This window comes from Macrobrachium nipponense, chromosome 27 (genome assembly GCF_015104395.2).
Source record: "Macrobrachium nipponense isolate FS-2020 chromosome 27, ASM1510439v2, whole genome shotgun sequence".
NCBI classification, from domain to species: Eukaryota; Metazoa; Arthropoda; class Malacostraca; order Decapoda; family Palaemonidae; genus Macrobrachium; species Macrobrachium nipponense.
The window spans coordinates 64034930-64055300 of NC_087216.1; the positions used below are offsets into that span (position 1 = coordinate 64034930).

Below are 20371 nucleotides of genomic sequence, written 5' to 3' on the forward strand. Positions count from 1 at the left end.
CTTTTTCCTCTTAGTTTTTGATACCAATTAACTGGTAATCCTCTGCTGATGGTGTCTTGGACTCCTTCCCAACTTCCATTTACCTTTCTTCAACTTCGCTCATTACCAAGTTCCTTTTTCTTTTTCTTTTTTTCTTCTTATCGCTCCAAAATACATTGTTGTCATGCTTCCCTCGCCGCCCACCCCTAACCCCGCCCGCAACTCCTCCTCTTCCTCCTCCCCCCGTCTGGTAATTTCGTTTCAAGCCATTTGAAGATTGGCCATTTCTGGAATGAGAGAGAGGATTCCCACTTTTGGGATGAGAGAGAGGATTCCCACTTTCTGGGATGAGAGAGAGGATTCCCACTTTCTGGGATGAAGAGAGGAGATTCCTCCTCTTTGGAATGACAGAAGCTTCCGTTGCCTCATCAATCGTGTTCTTGTAGACAGCTGAAGCACTTTTATGTTACCTACGGAACTGTTTCATTTGATGTTCATTTGCTTTTAAACAAGTTATCTCATTTGTGGCTCTAGCAATTTTTGCCGCTGGAGTTTTCGTTGTAGGACTTTTTGCCGTAGAACTGTTTGCTGTTGGAGTTTTCACCGTAAGACTTTTGCCGTAGGACTTTTTGCCGCTGGAGTTTTCACCATAGGACTTTTTCGTCGTAAAGAAGACTTTTTGCTGCTGTAGTTTTAGCCCTAGGACTTTCTGCCATAAGACACTTTGCCGTAGAACTTCTTGCCACCGGAGTTTTCACCGTAGGACATTTCATTGTGGGACTTTTCACCATAGGCCTTGTCGCTGTAAGACTTTTCACTGTAGGACTTTTCACTGTAAGAATTTATGACACTGGGGTTTTCGCCGTAGGACTTTTCGCCGTAGGACTTTTCACCATAGGACTTTTCATTGCAGGACTTTAGGGATTTTTTATGCTGGAGTTTCGCCGTGGCGGGACTTTTCACTGTAGGATTTTTCACCATAGGACTTTCCACCATAGGAATTTCCACGTAGGAGTTTTCACCCAGGACTTTCATCATAGGACTTTTTGCAGTAGGAATTTTGCCACTGGAGTTTTTGCCACAGGATTTTTCCCCATAGGACTTTCCGCTGTAGGACTTTTCACTGTAGGACTTTTCACTGTAAAAATTTATGCCAGTGGAGTTTTCACAGTAACACTTTTCGCCATAGGACTTTTCACCATAGCACTTTTCATTGTAGGACTTTAGGGATTTTTAACGGTGGAGTTTTGCTGTAGGACTTTTCAGCTTTGGACTTTCCGCTGTAGGAATTTTCACCTAGGACTTTTGCAATAAGAAATTTTGCCGCTGGAATTTTCCACCCATAGGAATCTTTTGCCAAGGACTTTTTGCCATAGAACTTTTGCCACTGGAGTTTTCACTGTAGGAATTTTGCCTTAAGGGTTCTTTTATTTTTACCGCAAGGAATTGTAAGCCGTAGAATTAATAGAGTATGTCCACCAAAGTATGAGAATAAAAGGGTATTATGAAATGGAAAGATTGTTTATTTATAACAGGAAAATCAGGTAATCAATTCAAGTTGCAATAAATTTTCAAAATGATTGCAAGCTTACTGCTTTATTCAAAATAAAGAAATAGTAGGAGTAAGGGAAAATAAAGTTTTGAGGTAAAACTAATGCAAGTTACGATCAATTTCAAAATTATGCAAGTTCACTCAATAGTTGAAAAGATGATACTAGCATTAAATGAAAATAAACTTTTTATTCAAGTTTAGAATGAATGAATTTCATTGCACTACTTCGTCAAAAGTGAAGTTGACGCTGAGAATCGCACATGGAAACAATCCATTGTATTCTTACATAAATACCTTTGTACCATTTCTTCGTGCAGGATGCTTTGCCTCGTTCGAGGTCAGTTCTTTTCTTCTTTGCTAGACACTCTTCGCTTTTAAAATGTTTATCTGTTCCAAATATTTGGGTGGGTGTTTGTGACACAACTTCGAGAGGCGTTATGAAGCCCTTCTACTCTGTTGTTTGTGTTTGGTCAAGTATTCAAGGTCCGTTCTTGAACATTCCACAGATACACAGAAAATGTTGGAATGACAGTTCTTCTGGGAGGACTCTGCTCCTACCCACTATTAAATGTAATGGGTTTCGAAGTAGGAAATCAGTTCTTGAGGCAAATCATCATTGTCGACTAGTACCTCCTCCTCCTCCTCCTCCTAAGATGCACCAAAAGCGTCCCCAAGGGGAAGAAATGCGAGCACTGCAAAAGAACTTACCTAAGGCGTTCAATTCCGACACACTTTTCTAGCGCACTTTAGGGCCAAAACAGACACTTTTCGGAAAATATCTTTGACTAAATGTAACGAACATCCGGTTACTTTCGCACTTGGAAAGTATTATGGATAGTATCATAAGTGACTCTTTCAAAATCAACTATTAAACTTTCAGGTTGTCAAGTTGAACGCAAATACTTTAGAACGTGGAGAACTGTTTCGTATGTTTCCGTAGATTTGTTAAGAAGTAGGGCAAAATATTCATGGTACACCAATGTTATCTATACCCCGTTGGGAGGTAGTGGCGTCAGTGCACCTCATGTAAAAGGCGATGGATAGTTGCATTTTGCCACAAATATCTGTAACCAGAAGTCAATGAATAATAAGAGAGTGAACAATGTAAAATGAAAACCACTGAGCTAGAGGCCTCCTTTTGGTATGTTAGATGATTGGAGGGTGGATGAGCAACACCAATTTGCAGACCTCTAGTCTCACCAAGATGTTTTTAAGATCTTGAGGGCGGACAAGAAAAAGTGCGGACGGACAGATGAAGCCATCTCAATAGTTTTCTTTCACAGAAAACTAAAATCTCGAAAACGATTCCATCTGTATAAGAAAACTGATATAATCAGTATTGGTATAAATATGAGTGAATGCAATAAGAACATTTTGAGAATTAATATCAGCAATGAGTCAACGTCTGAGGTTGGATAACATTATTAAGGAGTAATCAGTTCTCGATCATCTGTGTAATAAGTAATTATGCGAATCGTCAATAAAAAATGGGAAGAAAGACTATACTGATAGGAGACAGATGCGTAATGGCCATAGTAACTAGGAATCAGTAATTGGTGAATTCCGAACTGGTCCCGTCATAGGCTAAATACATTTCCCACGAAAAATACAAATAAAACCTATGAAATTTATGGACCAATCCAGACTTCCAATTTCATCACGCGGGCAAAGAGGTGGTTCTATTTATGTCAACGAGAAAATGCATTTGTGCCATGAATTGCAACGCGCATCAAAAATGCAGTCCTTTGATTTGAGTAAATGGGAAGCGCTTTTCATCTGAATCGAGTTCTGGTGTGGTTGATTGACTCTCAGATCAGTAAATATGACATACAGGAAGGAAGAGATGAGCGGATTATGGATCATATGTGTCTGGCGTGTTTATCCCTGCAGGAGATAAACTGCTCTCTGCATCGTATCTTCATTTGATTTGATTCGTGTGAATCCTGTTCCGTCGTTTTCCGGCTTGGTGGGAGAGTGCTTTGTGTATTTCATTATATTTTAATCTTTATTCTCTATCCTACAGAGGGTAACTAGCAATTATACGAGTAATTGTTTAAAAATACGGCTACCCTTCGCTCTCATTTGTTTTTTAGATAATAGTTCCTGTTACTCTGAAACTGCCTCGGTTTCCTGATTCAAATATGAAATCTTATAATGTACTTTCATTTACTACTGAGCTGACTGCTTCTTCTTAAGGCACCCGGAAGCATATTACCAAACTGTAACCGAGTGCTGGATCTTCCCTGAGAAAGCGAGACGCCACATCTTAAAAACTAACCGTATAATCTTCTTGAAAATAATCTAATTACATTCCCCACACCCAAATTACACCACGGACATTATTATTTAACAACCAACCTAACTAACCTTAACCTATGGGAACGCCAAAAACAACGGTGCTAGGGCAATCTAGTGTACCTACATCTCGGGAATTTGCCAACCGCAAGCATCTGAACGATTCCTTTCTTCTTCAAAGCTCTGCAGGTCTCACTTCTGCTAGAGCTTCCGAATTCTCCCCTCGCTCCCTTTTTCCCAAATTTAGAAAAATCTTTGAATCGAGTAATATTTATCTTAGTCTTTGGGATTTGGACATAACCTAACCTAACTTAAGGCAACCTGCCCAGTGCTAGGTAAATTCGTCGGGCCTCATACCTTACAATAACTTACTAAATAATAATATTTAAAAAATTTTGATTATTTAAGTCGACTTTCTGATAATGAAAAAGGGTTGAATTTCAGCAACTCTAAACATTATTTCACTGTCTGGACTTTGCCAACATACCTTCTTTGTGGTTGAGGTTTTCTACCAACCAATTTATTTTATACCTCTCTTTTGCTTCATAGGATTTTTTACGGCATTTTGAACCATTTCCGTAAGTCAGGTAGGAAATCGAGGCACAAACATCAGCAGAGATAAGTTTTTGTTAGGCTGAGCAGTTCGCAAAAGTCCGAACAACTTAAGTTTTCCCCTGAACTTTCATGAAAAACGTGACTCGTAAAGTTGAAAGGGGAGGGGGGGGGGGGCGGCTTTTGCTGATGCCAAGTTTTGTTTTCTTTTGTGATGTTTTACATGGAGGGAAATGCTGCAAGAGAAAGAAAAATATATTTATTATTTCTCGTTGCCTTTCCCTCCATATTTGGCGCTCACGTTTTTATTTTTGTAAACTTGATTAATTGTAAGAAAATCCTGGTTCCTCAAAAAATGTATTTTTCACTTTTTAGTTCATTTCAATACGAGCGTGTTTAAGAGAGATTTTTTATATTTCTTTTTTTAGTATAATTTTTAGTTTTTGAGAAAATGTAACAGATTTATGATCATAGCTAACGAAGTTGATATCCTGTCGAGCCCAAGGAGGTTTGAAAAGTCCGCAGAGTTACTAACTTATCCGAAGATTTTCATACAAATCCCGAGATACCGGTAGAGGTCACTGTAGAGCCACTGGAGGTCACCACTGACCATTTAAGTGTTATTGTCACCCGAATTTAGTCACCATGCAAACTTTCAAGTCCATCAAACGAAAGAAACAGGTTAGAAATTGAGTCAAATGTCTTACCCAGACAGACAGACAGACGGAGAAGTCAGGGTAAATACAAGTATGTATAAAAAAAGTGCATGCCATAAATGGCCTTAAATTTCCCCAACTCAACAAACTTGGAAATACTCTCGTAAACAAATTCCATGTTCCACAATGATGTCTGATAGTAATGAATTTCCTGTGTAGACATGACGTCTTTTTATAGTTCTTCCGGTCGTCCGCTTTCATATGTCGAACTCAGGTGCATTTGCCCCTTGTTCTCGGTTCAATAGGAAGGGCACAGTGAAATAAATCCTTACGTTATTTTAATATTGGCATCTGCATTAGCATTGAATATACTTACACCAAAAGCATCATAAAATAAAACTTCGTTACTTTTATGATCACAAAAAATTCATAGGCACAATGAAATTGTCTCTTCTGATAAAATGTTCCCATGGCAGGCAAAAACAATTTCATAATTTAAATATCCGACATCCTAAAAAAGATTTAAATCTAATTCTACATCGAGGGCTGCATAAAATAGCATTGTCATCAAAACGGACCCGAAAGTCTATTTCGGATAACGAAAAGAATACCTGACGCAGAGTAAAAATGCAACACGCGAATATCGAGCTTTAATGAAGTGGAAAGAGAGGCTCATTGACTCGTTACTTCAAAGCTCGTGGTGATACATTAATAATTTTGGTTGCAAAGAATAATAATAGGTTACCTCAGTTACGAATGGAAAACATGGAACTGAATTTTTTAACTATTGCAATATTTACTCATTTAGAAAGAGCTTTGAGAGAAATGCACTGCATTGTTCACTTATAGCCCTGAAGGCCTTGAAACTTTTCCCCAACAGAATGATCAGAGAACAGATTATTATTAGAGATAACACAAAGGGAAGTGAAGAGAAGCTCCAAGTGTCTCCATTGTTCTTTCTTTTCGAGTAGAGTATTGTGGCTTCCGTTGTCTCCCTTGAGAAACAGTTTTAACGGAAAGGTATTATGTACTATGTTAACTATTTCCAACAGTCACAACAGCTTTCATTGGCATCACTTTCGACACAGTACGTAAACTGTTCGTAGGTTTATCGAAGACCTTGTGTAACAGTATAGCAGTATTAGCATACTCTCCCCCTCCCCCTTTTTTATATTTTATATTATTCTTTTTTGTAAGTCACTGGCCCGTTATCATAGAGGCGCAAAGACAGAATCTTCCTATTTTTGTTATAAATTCATACAGGCTTGAGCTTCTTCTTTGGCTCTAAATCCATAAAGACAGATTCTTTAGTACTTGGCCCTTAACCGGTAAAAAAAGAATCTTTCGATATTAGCCCTAAATTAGTAAAGACATGAATTTTCACTTTCTGTCCTAAATCCATGAGAATTGAATGAAATTCCATTTCAATAATGAACTATCATTTTTTGGTGCTCAGACATTATGATTAAGGTAATTTGCATTTCATAGATCCATGATTCGGTTTCCAATTACATTTATCATGAAATTCGTGTACTTTCTAAACAGATAATTTCTATAATTTTCATTTTCTTGTGCCAAAGCCAGAGAAAACCAATTTGATCAAAAGTGTTCGTATTACCCACTGGAATTATAACTTCGTGTTCTTATTTGTTAATTTGACCAAATGCCCTAAATGTTTCAACACTAGTTGGTCGTCCTGGGAAAGGGAGGCACCACGGTTTTGCCCTTAGGATTAAGGTAAATAGTCAGTGGTAAAAATAGACCGAATATGTCTACTTATCCATTTGCTTTCGTATTCTTTAAGGTAAATTGATGGGAAACGAAAGATTTACAGACCACAAAATGAATATCATTCAGTTGTCTTGCAGTACAGTGATATCTAGATGTTGAGTGTCAATATCCGCAACACCTTTATGCTACAAACCATATCTATTCTCTGTTTTTTAAACTATATAGGAAACTTCACTCACCGCATCGTATTTTTGGCATAAAAGGGGAAGCTTTGGAAATAAAACTCAAAGAACAAACTAATATTAACATAAAACATTGTATAACAACCGAGGTTCCTGGAATTATTTTCAGAGTGCCAGGATTATAATATTCGTTTTCATATGAACCGAAGAGACAAATCCCTACCGAAATGAAATGATATGAAAAATGTGAAAACAAAACTGTTGTATTTGGAATCTCAAGGACAAATAATTACTAATTTAACCTAGCGGTTCTTAACCTTTTGATGACTGTAGACCCGTAATGAATGACCCAATATGGTTCCATACAAATTTTGATTAAGTCCTCTCTAGTCCTATTTGTTGACAATACAACTTAATGTACTTAGTTTACTACTTACTTCAGGTATGAATAGTTAGGAACAGAATATACAAGAAAATCAAAAGCATTTATAGATTTATATAGTTATATATTTACAAAATGTAGCCATGTCTACATTGACTTATTAAAATTAAATCTATACAAATATCCAGAGATCAAGTCCCATAACCCCAAGCACGTGGTTCTCATGCCCCCAAAGGGTATGGGTATCCATGTTAAGAGCCCTTGATTTAAACGATAGTTGAAAAAATATAAGTATTTCCGCTATAATTGAAGAGAGACAATTCCCAATCATCACGAAATCGATCTTCCACGAAATAGACGGAAAGAGGAGCCCTTAACCCGGAGCAATAAAACCAAAGGACTTATGACCCCAATAGACGGAGCGAAACCCATATCCTCTGATCATGGCCGCTGCTTTTTTGTCACCTTCTCAGTTTCTTATCTTCACGTTTTTTTATATTTTTACACTTCTTATTCCCTGTGTAATTTTCTCGGGCCGGGAATTGATGGGCATTTGCTGAAAGGCGAGATAAGCAATTCTCTTTTTGTCTTCGGTTTTATCATGTTTTTCTGTAATATTTTCGTTAATTGCTGCCGGAATTTATGGCTGACAAATGGCGCGTTTTCTCTCAATTTAAGAGTATCGTAAATCGGTTCATAATATCTGGGATTTTTGTAAATGAAAAGTGTACATAGTAAATAACCCTTTATTTCATTTACTTACATAAAATTACTTACTTCAAGGAATTTTAAATTAATTATTTCTGTTTTATTGATCCTTTCTATACAATATTTTTTTCTTTCTTTTTTTATGTATATTTGCAAAAACCAATAATTTCTTTTTGATAACAAAAGCTCACTTTTCTTTTAAATCTAAGATAGGTATTCTTAGTTCTTCTTTTATTGTTTACTTAATAAGCTTATGATATTTTGTATAATTTTCTTCCACTGCTGAAATTATCATTTTCACATTCACTGATTACTTGATGGTTATTTATTTCTGGTGTCGATTTTGCGTTTAACTTATTCTTTGTGCCAAGACGTTTTTGAAAAGGAGTCCAGAGAGATTTGTCAGAATGTTTTGAAGAGATTTTGCCATATGTTCTGAAGGAGAGATTATTTTGCCAGAAGCTTTGGAGTAGTGATTTTGTCAGAATGCCAAACAGGGGAGATTATATCCGAACACTTTAAAGCATCGGTTCCCAAATAGGGTTAAATTACCCCACATGGGGGTAATTTCGCATTTGAGGGGGGTAATGACAGTTTTAATTTTGACAGGTGCTGTAATATATATATATATATATATATATATATATATATATATATATATATATATATATATATATATATATATATATATATATATAGATAGATAGATAGATATATAGATATATAGATATCTAGATATAGATATATATATATATATATATATATATACATATATATAATAATATATAATATATATATATAGTAATAATTATATGTATATATATGATATTATATAGATATATTATTATATATATATATATATATATATATATATATATATATATAATAGGCATATATGTAGTATATATACACATATGTATTATTATTAAAAAAAGATTATTTATTTTCAACCTTATTATATGTATGCATTTTTTTTTAACAGAAAGTAATAGTACTTCTTGATATATTTGTTTCAATAATTGAAAGTAAAGAAAGGATCAACCAACTAAAAGAGTTTGTTTTACATTGATCATGTACAAAATAATAGATATGGTGTCGGGGTAACGAGCTTGCTGCTAGCCAGGATTTTGGAAAAAGTGGGGTAATGACCAAACATAATTGGGAACCGCTGCTTTAAAGGAAAGGATAGATTTTTGTATTAAGGCTTCGCAGGAGAGATTTTGTTAGAATCTTCCGAAGAAGGAGAGATTTTTCTCAGAATGCTTCGATGGAGTGATTTTGGCAGAGTGCTCTGGAGGATAGATATTGTCAGACTTTGTCAGAATGCTCTGAAAGGGAATATTTTGTCATAAGACTTTGAAGGAGAGATCTTGTCAGAATGCTTTGAAGGACAGATTGTCAGATTTTGTCAGATTGCTTTGAAAATGAGATTTTGTCATAAGGCTTTGAAAGAGATTTTGTCATAAGTAATATATATATATATATATATATATATATATATATCTATATATATATATATATATACTATATATATATATATATCTGTGTGTGTGCGTGTGTGTGTGCATGTGTGTGTATAAATATATATTATATATATATATATATATTTATAATACTATATATATATATAATATATATATATGTGTGTGTGTGTGATATATATATACATATATATTCATAAAAAACACTTGCTGAGAGAACCAGAAAACTTTAACCTCCTAGCGCCGATAACTTAGAACGGAATTATATTAGGCTTTTTCTCAAAATAAAATATCATGTGGAGAGAGAGAGAGAGAGAGAGAGAGAAGAGAGAGAGAGAGAGAGAGGAGGGGTGGGTGGGGGGGGGGGGGGAATCCTATTAGAAAACTGTGGAGCTGAATAGTTGTAGAAGGATCCTCCCCCCATTTCCAGAGGAACCCTGATGGTCCATCCACCTCCTTCGGCCGAAGGATGTTTCGGGATATGCGGTAGCTCACAATAGCAAAGCTGACCCGAGACCTTTAGAAGAGAGAGAGAGAGAGAGAGAGAGACGAGAGAGAGAGAGAGAGAGAGATGTTTGTGACTGTGGAGGAGGTTTTCGAAATTTACTGTGCCTCTAGGATGAAGGTCTTCTTCAATAGACACTGTTAGCTTTTCGTTAAATTTCTTAGAAGAGATTCGTTTAAATACGTATATATATTATATATATTAATATATTATATAATATAATATATATTATTATATATATTATATATTATATATATATATAAATATATAATATATATTATATAATATTATATATATATAATAAATATATATACCTATTACGTATGGGGCTTGGCCTGACGCCCCAGACGTAAGGGAAAAACTTAAATATGAGCGCTTAGGACCTACCTTAGATAACTGTAAAAGGGATTTGTTTAGTTTCACTCTGGAAGGTTGCCATTGAAAACCCAACCCGCTAATTATCTAATTTACATTTATTTACAAGAAACAATGACCGGCCTGGGATAAAGGCAAGGCAATTGGCCACACGTGGTCAGAGCGCCGTATAATGTCTAAACCGCTCCTATCTTTCACAATATGGAAAACGCTGTTTCCATTTCAAAAATGCAATACTACTGCAATGCTGGTTTCCAAAATTGATAGTCTCTAGCGTAAGGAGCGCTTGCGTGCGAGGAGACGTAGCACGTGACTCAGCACTTCTGGGTGCCTTATGTAGAGGACCTTTGGAGAATATGGCGTCGGCTTTGTCAGAGTTCAGGGCGCGCCAGTAGCGCCTTTGTAGGCATATGGGGAGGCTGGCTTGGACGTCTGTCCGAGGCCAAGGACTGGGCTATATTTATATAAATAATGGTCACGAGTACGTGTTTCACAAAAATGTGTGTGTATGTATTGATATATTTATATACGTATGTATTTAAGTGTGATCATCCTGCATTCATATGTATGGGAATAAATGTCAGGGGATAACCTGCTTGTATTATTGTCTCTATGTATGACACGTTAAATATTTATAGTTTCGACTTTGTAACATTTAGTCTGCATATAATGTTTCTCAAACCTTTGAAGAGCATTTTATTACCGGAGAGGTTGTCTGATGAAATGGTTATGCGGTAATCGCCTGTTACCTTCATTCATCACGTTACAAAGTTATTCTGGTGAACGCTCTTTTGTTTTTAAGTTACCTAAGTGACTACTTCCTTCGGGAGGTTACCTTTCACTTGCACCTTCCACGTCTTCACCTTTTGGGACTTTGGCCTTTCACTTTCACCCACACTTTCTTCTTCGTTTTCTGCGCGGCTTCTACTTTAATCTTCACTTCCGTCATTCTCTTTGGGGCTTCAGCTGCTACTTTCAAAAGAACCAATATCTATCTGTTATATCATAGCTATATAATATCAAAATTGCTTTACAGCTGCAATTAATATTGATAGGAATGAGAACAATTATTAGCTGTCTCTATTCATCCCTCCTTCAGCAATTGAAAATCTGTAACTACTTGTTAATTCACTAGTGGATTCGTTCTTGCGTTCCTGATAGATTGCTATTTAAGTGCAGCCGATAATATCTGTCGAAATGTTCCACCTGCTATTCAGATATTGCGGTCGTACTTACTTCATTAATATGGGAAGGAAATGATACAATTCTTGTCATCTGTCACTTTGGTGGATGAATATTCTTTCTATCGTCACCGTTCTATGCACAAAAAACACACTAGAAATCTTAGTCAGCAGAACTTAGTCGTTATAACTGTAACAATAAACCTGAAAGTCTCTATTTCCAATATACGTTCTGTTCATTGCGGGGTGGGGGTGGGTGGGGGGTGGGGGGTGGGGGAGATTGTTAGAGGATATGTTTGCTCATGGATGCCCTGTGCCAAAAAAGTATTCGAACGCACACCTGTTAAGGGAAGAACCGTCATTGCATCTATATTATTAATCAAAGGATGAATCTGTTAAATAAATAGTCTGAGTCATGAAATGTTCATATTAACATGTCAAAATTAAAACAATTCATGTTTATAGCTACATTTTAGGTTAGGGGTTCTCAGCCATTTTATTATCACTCCTCGCCCCCACTAAGAGGTGGTCCTTCGCTCCACGACCCCCTTGCATCTAGTATGAGTAAAATTCCCTCCTAGATTTATAGGAAAATGAAAAAAGAGAAAGAGAAGGTTTTTTTTTATTCTTTCGTAAATGAATGAATGCGTGAGATACTTGACAATGCTTCTTAGCTACTAGATCTTGGATGCGGTTGAATGCCAGAGAGTGTTCAACGTCAGTCCCCTTCAACATTCAGTCCGTTTCTGTATTAGGTCTTGAGAGCAACGAGCCTGAAAAAAGCAGCTTCACTAAGATCCAAGGATCCGAGCATACTTAGGGTCCGGAAAGTCCAACTAGAGTAGCAGACTCTAGGAACTAACGTCATAAAGCGACACTTTTGCATTTTTCCATAAACTTCTGAATATTAGTTCCTCACTCTTGTTAAGAGAATAACGTACATAATGAGAGAATTTTTACTTTTTCCCTAAGGATCGCACCCCGCTGGAATTGCTGACGGCACCTAGATTGAGAACAACTGCTGTAGGTAAAATGGTAAGTTGCCGAAAACCGACTTACCGTCGTCATATCGGAAACTAGACGGATAAATCTACATTGTATTTATGTCTACCTTCCCATAGCCATAAATTCCGAAAATTGACCCCTAAATTCTGGGAAAGCTTCCCCATAATAACGGCGTCAGTGTTGTTTAATGTGCTTGATTATTTATTTATATGGGTCATTTATACGAGGCCCAGCGATTGAAAAAGGGGGTAAAAGGGAAAGGAGTCTGCCCCTCTTCGTTCACGTGGCGCCATTGGTCCTCCTCTTTTATTCCCTCCATCATTCGGGTCTTTAACGTTAACGGTAACAGGTTGCCCTCCCCACCGGTCTCTCGATGAGCAAACTGATGAAATGACTGTTCCCACCTGTTGGTGTTTCCGTGAGTCTGACGGTAAATATCCTCACACGATATCTTTCATGTTTATATCTCGCCTCTGATTGGCCGATGAATTGAATTGAGATATATGATTGGTTGTAAACAACGTGCTCGTCCGCCAATCATGAACGTCTTCAGATGAATTAGCAAAGAATATTTGCCGTCACTTTTAAATGAAAACAGAGATAGCATAAACCTCCACTTTTAATAATAATTTACATTTTAATTTCCCTGTTTGAAACAGAACCTGAGGCAATCTTAGCTTTTAACCGTATATTAATGGCCCTGTTTTCCCCTATTATATTATCTTACAAAATTCCGCCCATACTTTATTATGATTATTCTTCTTACAAAAAAAAATAAAAAAAAAAAAAAAAAAAGAGAGAGAGAGAGAGAGAGAGAGAGAGAGAGAGAGAGAGAGAGAGAGAGAGAGCCGTCACGAAAGCTAGCATTAGCCAAAGAAGACATTATATCCTGGGCGCCAGATGGTCAATGCAAAATGAAGAGACGATGATTTTCACCGGAAATATGGCCCCAACCGTGACGGTGTGACATGAGGGAGGAAAAGGGAGGAGAAGGGAGATGTTTGTGTGGAGTTTTACGTTGCTTGGGAACCAGTGGTTATTCAGCAACAGGACCAACGGCTTTACGTGACTTCCGAACCACGTCGAGAGTGAACTTCTATCACCAGAAATACACATTTCTCACTCCTCAATGGAATGCCCGAGAATCGAACTTGCGGCCACCTAGGTGGCGCGCCAACACCATACCGACCACGCCACTGAGGCGCTTGAAGGGAGAGGGCGTCCTAACGGACAACAATATAAATTTTGGGGAATAAAAGGGACAGTGGAGAAGTCAGAATCAATAAGGTTCGGAAAGAGAGCGAAGGTAAAGGGTCAGGTTTTGTCGTTGTATTATATACCTCCTCCCCCTCCTTCTTCTTCGTAGAAGAAACGATGTGTCTGGATGGTACAGTTCTTCTTTATTGTCTTTTCTGAGTAAACATTTTTTACTTATTCTCTTTTTCAATAGACTGCCGTGATATTATTTCATTAGTACAACGATGTTATTTTCATTCCTGCTTTTCACAACAACTCGTTAAAGTTTCCCAACTTTTGCAAAAAATTTATCATGTGAATCCTGTTGAAGGGTCATTTTCAATGCTAGAATACTGATCCCACTGGAAATTATAACGTGTTGCTTTTAACTCGTACTACTTTCATACTAAATTCATGATACTTCATTCACGTCATACACACACACACTTGTGTGTATATATAAAAAAAAATATATATATATATATAATATATATATATATATATATATATATATATATATTATATATATATATATGTGTGTGTGTGTGTGTGTGTGTGTGTGTGTGTGTGTGTGTGTGTGTGTATCAGATGAAAGAGGGACAATGATTAATAATATGTTTAAAATGCCAATATGATGTACTATGTAATGTTAAGTGAAGTCACATATCACTTCTCGCTTGGAGACAGGCTGAGAAAGGAATTCGTATACACAAACAGTTTAACCGAGAAATCACTCACCCGGTTGTGAGGCATGTACATTCGTTTTGTACCGTGTTACAGGACTAATAGTCCAAGGCACTTGCGAAAGTCACATTCCTTTAGGTGGGTCCTATTCCATGGCTAATTTAGAGACGGGAATCTCTAACCTGACTAATACGATGAAATTCTTGACCATTTTGGGTCTGGGAGTGAATTCTAGTCAGAAGGGTAGAATGTTAACTTACAGGTTCTTTATGGGCAGTTTTAGGCTTTCTACTATTATGACTTGTTAATCATTTTGTCCTTTTTTATAATCTACTGCTTTGGGTAATAAATAGTATGTTTTTGTACTTACGGAATCTTAATAGCCTAATGACATGATTGAAGACAGAGGGCACCATTGACCGCAGGTAAGAGTTTCCAGTTTGTGTAGTTTAGTGAACAGGGGGGGTAGTAACACACACACACACACACACACACACATATATATATATATAATTATATATATATATTATATATATAAATTAATATTATATATATATATATAGTATATATATATATATATATATATATATATATATACGTGTGTGTTTTAAACTATTTGTTTTAATATTTGTGAAGATGGAAAACGTCTAAATGACAGAAATTTATAAAGTAGATACATAAAGAACTATTTCGTACTCGTCTGTTACTTTATTGTAAAATACGAAGAGAAGAAATGAAAGAGTATAAGGAGTAAAAAGAAAAAAAGAAATCCAGCGTCTGATTCCCTTTCTGGGAGACGGAGACTTTGAAATATTCAACGAAGAAAATAGAGACTCTGGGGTGGAAAGTTCAGCTCAGAGCCTTTCCAGGAAACAGAGACAAATGAGAAACGACAAAAGGAATCATGGCAAAGGTATAGAAATCCGTAGACTTATTAACCTTTCTACTAAGTCAAAGATATTGTGAAATATCCGAAGACTTTCGTACAATCCGAGATATGGAGGGTCACTGATGACTGATGATCATTTGAGGTTGTATTGTCACTGGAACTGAGTAACCATAAAGATTTTGACCGAGACAGACAGACAGACAGACGCAGAAGGCAAGTTAAACAAAGCAAGTAACAACGTTGTGATTCCCTATCAACTGATCTCTAGCTGCTTCAACGAGCGCAAGCTATGAATTCGTGGAGCACAAGTATGAAATCCCTTTAGTTCTAAAAGTTTGTTTATAATTAGTTACAGCAAAAGGCAGAGAAGACTCAAACTCAACAAGTGCGTCGTATTCTAATTAAGGGATAAATGACAGCAGTTGAATCCTGACCTTTATTAAAAGTAGTTATCTCTTATGTATATAATTCCTCTCTATGAGCCGCAGTACATTTCCTCGTGTATATATGTATTATATATGTATATATATATATATATATATATATATATTATATATATATATGTATATACTATATATAGTATATATATATCATATATATATATACATATATTATTATAATATATATATATTAATATATATATATATATATATATATATACATGTGCATATACATACACATAAATGTGTGTGTATTTTTTATTAGAAGAATACCTGTACTGCAATTGTACGGAATACAGTCACAAACTCATCTATGAACTATTCGTCTCATTTAGGAGTGGTAAACAAAACAAGCGGTGTCCACTAATGACGAAATGCCATTGTAAGATTGGGACCTTAATGAACCTCACTAGAGAAGCCTCATTAAAGGGTAATTAGAAGAAGACTACTCTGGAACGGCTCCATTGTGCATTTGATTCCAGACTTCAGATTGTAATTAAGATTCCAATTTTAGTGATTTCTACCTTTGCACTGATGGTTTGTAAAAGTTTTGACATTAATTATCGCTTTAGAATAAACTAAAGGTTGTATTTTGATGTATACTACCTTTTCCATTCATAATTATAACTACAATTATAGAAAAGTCTGCAATTTTTATTCGAATTTAGCATTCGTAAGAGAAAAATGTCGAAAATGCGATGATTATGACTCAGTGGAATTTTTCCCGTTCAAAGAACCTCGATAATAATTGCCATCATTGCCAGAAGAAGCAACGCACCTCTTCTGAAAAAAAAAGAGGGGTGTGGGGGGAAGGCCATAGGTTACAGGTCTTGCAGAGGCAGAGGCCAGCAGTGGGTTTCATATCGATTATGTAATCATGTTGTTCTTTGAAGAAATCACCCTGAATAAATGTGAAGAGAAGTTAGAAATTTCCCTTAATGTTTCAATAAGTCTTTAGCGTTCTAATTCAGGGAAGGTTCCAGTACTTGGTTACAGTTGGGGACTAACAGGGTGGTAATAGCGCCTCATGGCGTGATCGGCATGGTCTTGGCCTGCCACCTCGGTGGCCTTGAGTTTGATTCTCGGGCATTCCAATGAGGGGTTAGAAATGTGTATTTCTGGTGATAGAAGTTCACTCTCGACGTGGTTCGGAAGTCACGTAAAGCCGTTGGTCCCGTTGCTGAATAGCCATTGGTTCTATGCAACGTCAAAACACCATACAAACAAACAAAACAAACAAGCCGGTAACCAGCCTTGAGGGGATACAAAGAACCTGGAACCAACAGCCATGACGCCACTTCTCTAACTTGACTTTCCATATTATTGTCCTCCAGGTTCCCAACAGTTTCATCATTAATATAGTCCTTCTCCTTTTTCGAAACACATTCGGATTCCCTCGTCATTTAGTTTTCTTCTGTGTCCTGTATCATGTCTGCTTTGTGTTTTCCTTTAAGATGCAGCTCATTCTACTTGCTTCCTTACTTCTCTCCGTTTTCTGAGTTTTCCTCTCAATGCAGCCCAGCCTCTAATAGCATCCTCCTCCCCCACTCGGGGAGCCCCATCAAAACAACCCATCATTCACCGAAAGGTCCTGTCCTGTAGCTTTGTCGCCTTTCCCCCGACCCCACCCCCCTTTTTTTTCTCATCTGGCTTCATTTTGATATCCCTACCCCACCTCTCTCTCTCTCTCTCTCTCTCTCTCTCTCTCTCTCTCTCTCTCTCTCATGCACACACACTCACGTTCGTAGCCAACCACAGATTTAGACGGTCTATTGTGTCAAATCCTTCAACAACAGAGGCAGCTGAATATTCTGCTTATAATAATGTAATGCAAACGACTAACTCGACGATTGGGTTTATTCTGTTCCGTTGGATCAGCAGTATTATTATTATTATTATTATTATTATTATTATTATTATTATTATTTTAGCTTCAGAAAAAAAGACGTCCTTCAGAGCAAAAATAGACGAGACAAAAGCTTTCGATGTAAAACCTCCGAAAGCTTTCGATATTCGTCAAAGAGTAAACTGAGATTCCGTCCAATTTCTAAGTAGTGGAGCCTTTGAAAAGAATGTAGAATCATCCCATCATCAAGTGTAAAAGTTCAGGTGAATTTGGTTCCAAAGATATAACAGGAGATAGTCGATAAAACCTGCAAAAATATAAAGATGAAGTTAAAACTTGTGACCTGCGGAATTCGGCGAATAAAAAGCGAATAATCGGTAGGAATCAGAATTCAGTTTGAAGATTCCTAGACTTGGATCTGATGGAATTGGTCACAGGGGACGGAATTTTCACCTTAATTCCCTAGGCAGTAAGAGTAAAATTTCTTTGCATGTGCAAACCTCAACTTGAACGTTTATATTTTATCAGATGGTTATCGTTGTTAAGAAATGCAATCGTGAAGCCGATATTGTATGATGAAGAAATGGTAACGTTTTTTAATTAATTTTGTGTTAAATGGAACTTTCCTGATGCTTGCAGTTTTAAAAGATATTTTTCGAAGTGGGTAGTTTATCAATAAGATTCATGAACATATGTTGTCTTATATAATAATAATAATAATAATAATAATAATAAGTAATAATAATAAGAATAAGAATAATAATAATAAGGAATAATAATAATAATTATCATTTTCACATTACCTACTTTCCTCCAGACTCCAGTGATCTGAGGAGAAGCAAGTCACGAGAGAGAGAGAGAGAGAGAGGAGAGAGAGAGAGAGAGAGAGATTCCCTCCTTCCTTCCGGCTGTCTTCGGAGAGCAGAGATTATCAGCGTAGTGGATTTCTCTCTTCATTGGTCTGTAAAATATCATTACCTTGAAGGTTATCTGGAAGTTGTTATTGGAAGATACGATTTTTTTTTCATTTTATCCGTCTTCGTCAGACTGAAGCTGTAGGCCTTATAACACATTTGTTTTTTTCTCTATGGAATTTGTGAATACACACACACACACACACACACACACACACACACACACACACACACACACACACACACACATATATATATATATATATATATATATATTATAAAATATATATAATTATATATATATATAGTGTTATAGTGTGTGGACTTTTGTGATTCTAAACTAATACCCTTCATAATCAAAGTATCAAAATGCAGTCTAAAATTTTCAACCAGTGCAAAATATCTCATTGTTTTCGCAAATGAACTGAGAATATTTTCCAATGTGCCTTTGTTATAATTTGTAATATTCATCATTTTACGTTCATTACTTTTTTACTGAGACTCTGAGGAAAGAACCGACTTGGCTGCTTCATTCTTTTCTAAGAAATCTCTCTAGTTTCCTCGCGGGGATTCTGCAGCTCATATATTGGCAAAAATGCATGCTAGAAAAGTCTTGAAACAATTTTTATTCTTTTTTTAAACTATTTTTATTCCACCTTTTTTCACAATACTACCAAAATTTAGGCTTTCAAGTGCATGAAGAAACAATCCATATTTGATTATAGCGGAGTTACTGGGGATGAATTACTTCTAAATCTATTTACACAAGTAATCATTAGCAAATTTACATTTGGCCGTAGAAAACCTTTGATGTCAAAGACTTTTTTTTTGTTTTTCAACTAAGTAACCAGTATTTCATGATAAAAGCCTTGTCCAACTCAGAGTAAACTATGTTTTTTAGATGAATGGAATCCTCCCGTAAAACATAATTATATTCGAGGTAACATGTTTTTTCTTGTGACTTGGATTTTCCCAAAATTTAATTTCAGAGACAAATGAACATTATTCTCCGGTATCGCAAGTTTGCCTGGAGAACATAACAATAACCTCTTATTTTAAATAAAGTTTATTGTTATCTTCCCTAGGCAAAGTCCGTGAAACTGGAAAATGATTGTTTGTCTTTGAAATTAAATTTTGGGAAAATCCAAGTCACAAGAAAAGATTTGTGTACCCAAATGTTATTATGTTTTACGGGAGGATTGCATTTAAAAAAATACAGTTTATTCTGGGTTGGATACTTAGTTGAAAAACAGAGAAAAAAGTCTGACATCAAAGGATTTCTACAGATAAGTGTAAATTTACTTCTGATTAGCTGTGTAAGTAAATTTGGAAGAAATTCTATTGTAAATGAGTTGGCTCGAAAATTTATTTTCTAGACCAAAAGAGAAAGCTGCATTTTACGAGCAGGAATTTTTTTTTTTTTTTTTGGGGGGTTGTTGTGGGGCAACACTTGGTTTGTGTGACAGAATAATAAGCAGTATTTCACTGCAGAGCAGTTTAAAATATGCTCGCTCGAATTGTCTTATCACTGAAACACTCGTCTCGTAACAGATATAATATTGGACCTTCCAATTACTGTTATTAATTGCAAAAGTATCTGAAACATCCAAGAAAGTATCTGCGGTGACGTTAATCGTATGTATCACTTAAAGTCAATAGTAATCTCTCTCTCTCTCTCTCTCTCTCTCTCTCTCTCTCTCTCTCTCTCTCTCTCTCTCTCTCGGTCTTGAACAGTTGTTTATAAACTGCAAACTTTCACAACTTAAGCATTCACCTTT

At 36.2% G+C, this 20371-nt stretch overlaps 1 protein-coding gene across 1 annotated transcript; it reads right to left on the reverse strand.

Moving 5' to 3' along the window:
• Positions 1–678: 678 nt before the first annotated feature.
• On the reverse strand, positions 679–11347 carry LOC135200704 (uncharacterized). The gene is made up of 2 exons (XM_064229312.1): positions 11262–11347; positions 679–1117 (listed from the first exon to the last, which is right to left on the reverse strand). The coding sequence occupies exons 1-2, from the start codon at positions 11345–11347 to the stop codon at positions 679–681; spliced, it is 525 nt and encodes a 174-aa protein (XP_064085382.1).
• Positions 11348–20371: the final 9024 nt, after the last annotated feature.

Coding starts and splice junctions, on each gene's coding strand:
- LOC135200704 (XM_064229312.1), bottom strand. CDS start 11,347: ATGACGGAAGTGAAGATTAAAGTAGAAGCCGCGCAGAAAACGAAGAAG. Junction 1,118..11,261: donor AAAGGCCAAAGTCCCAAAAG/GTGAAGACGTGG, acceptor AAATTTTTACAG/TGAAAAGTCCTACAGTGAAA.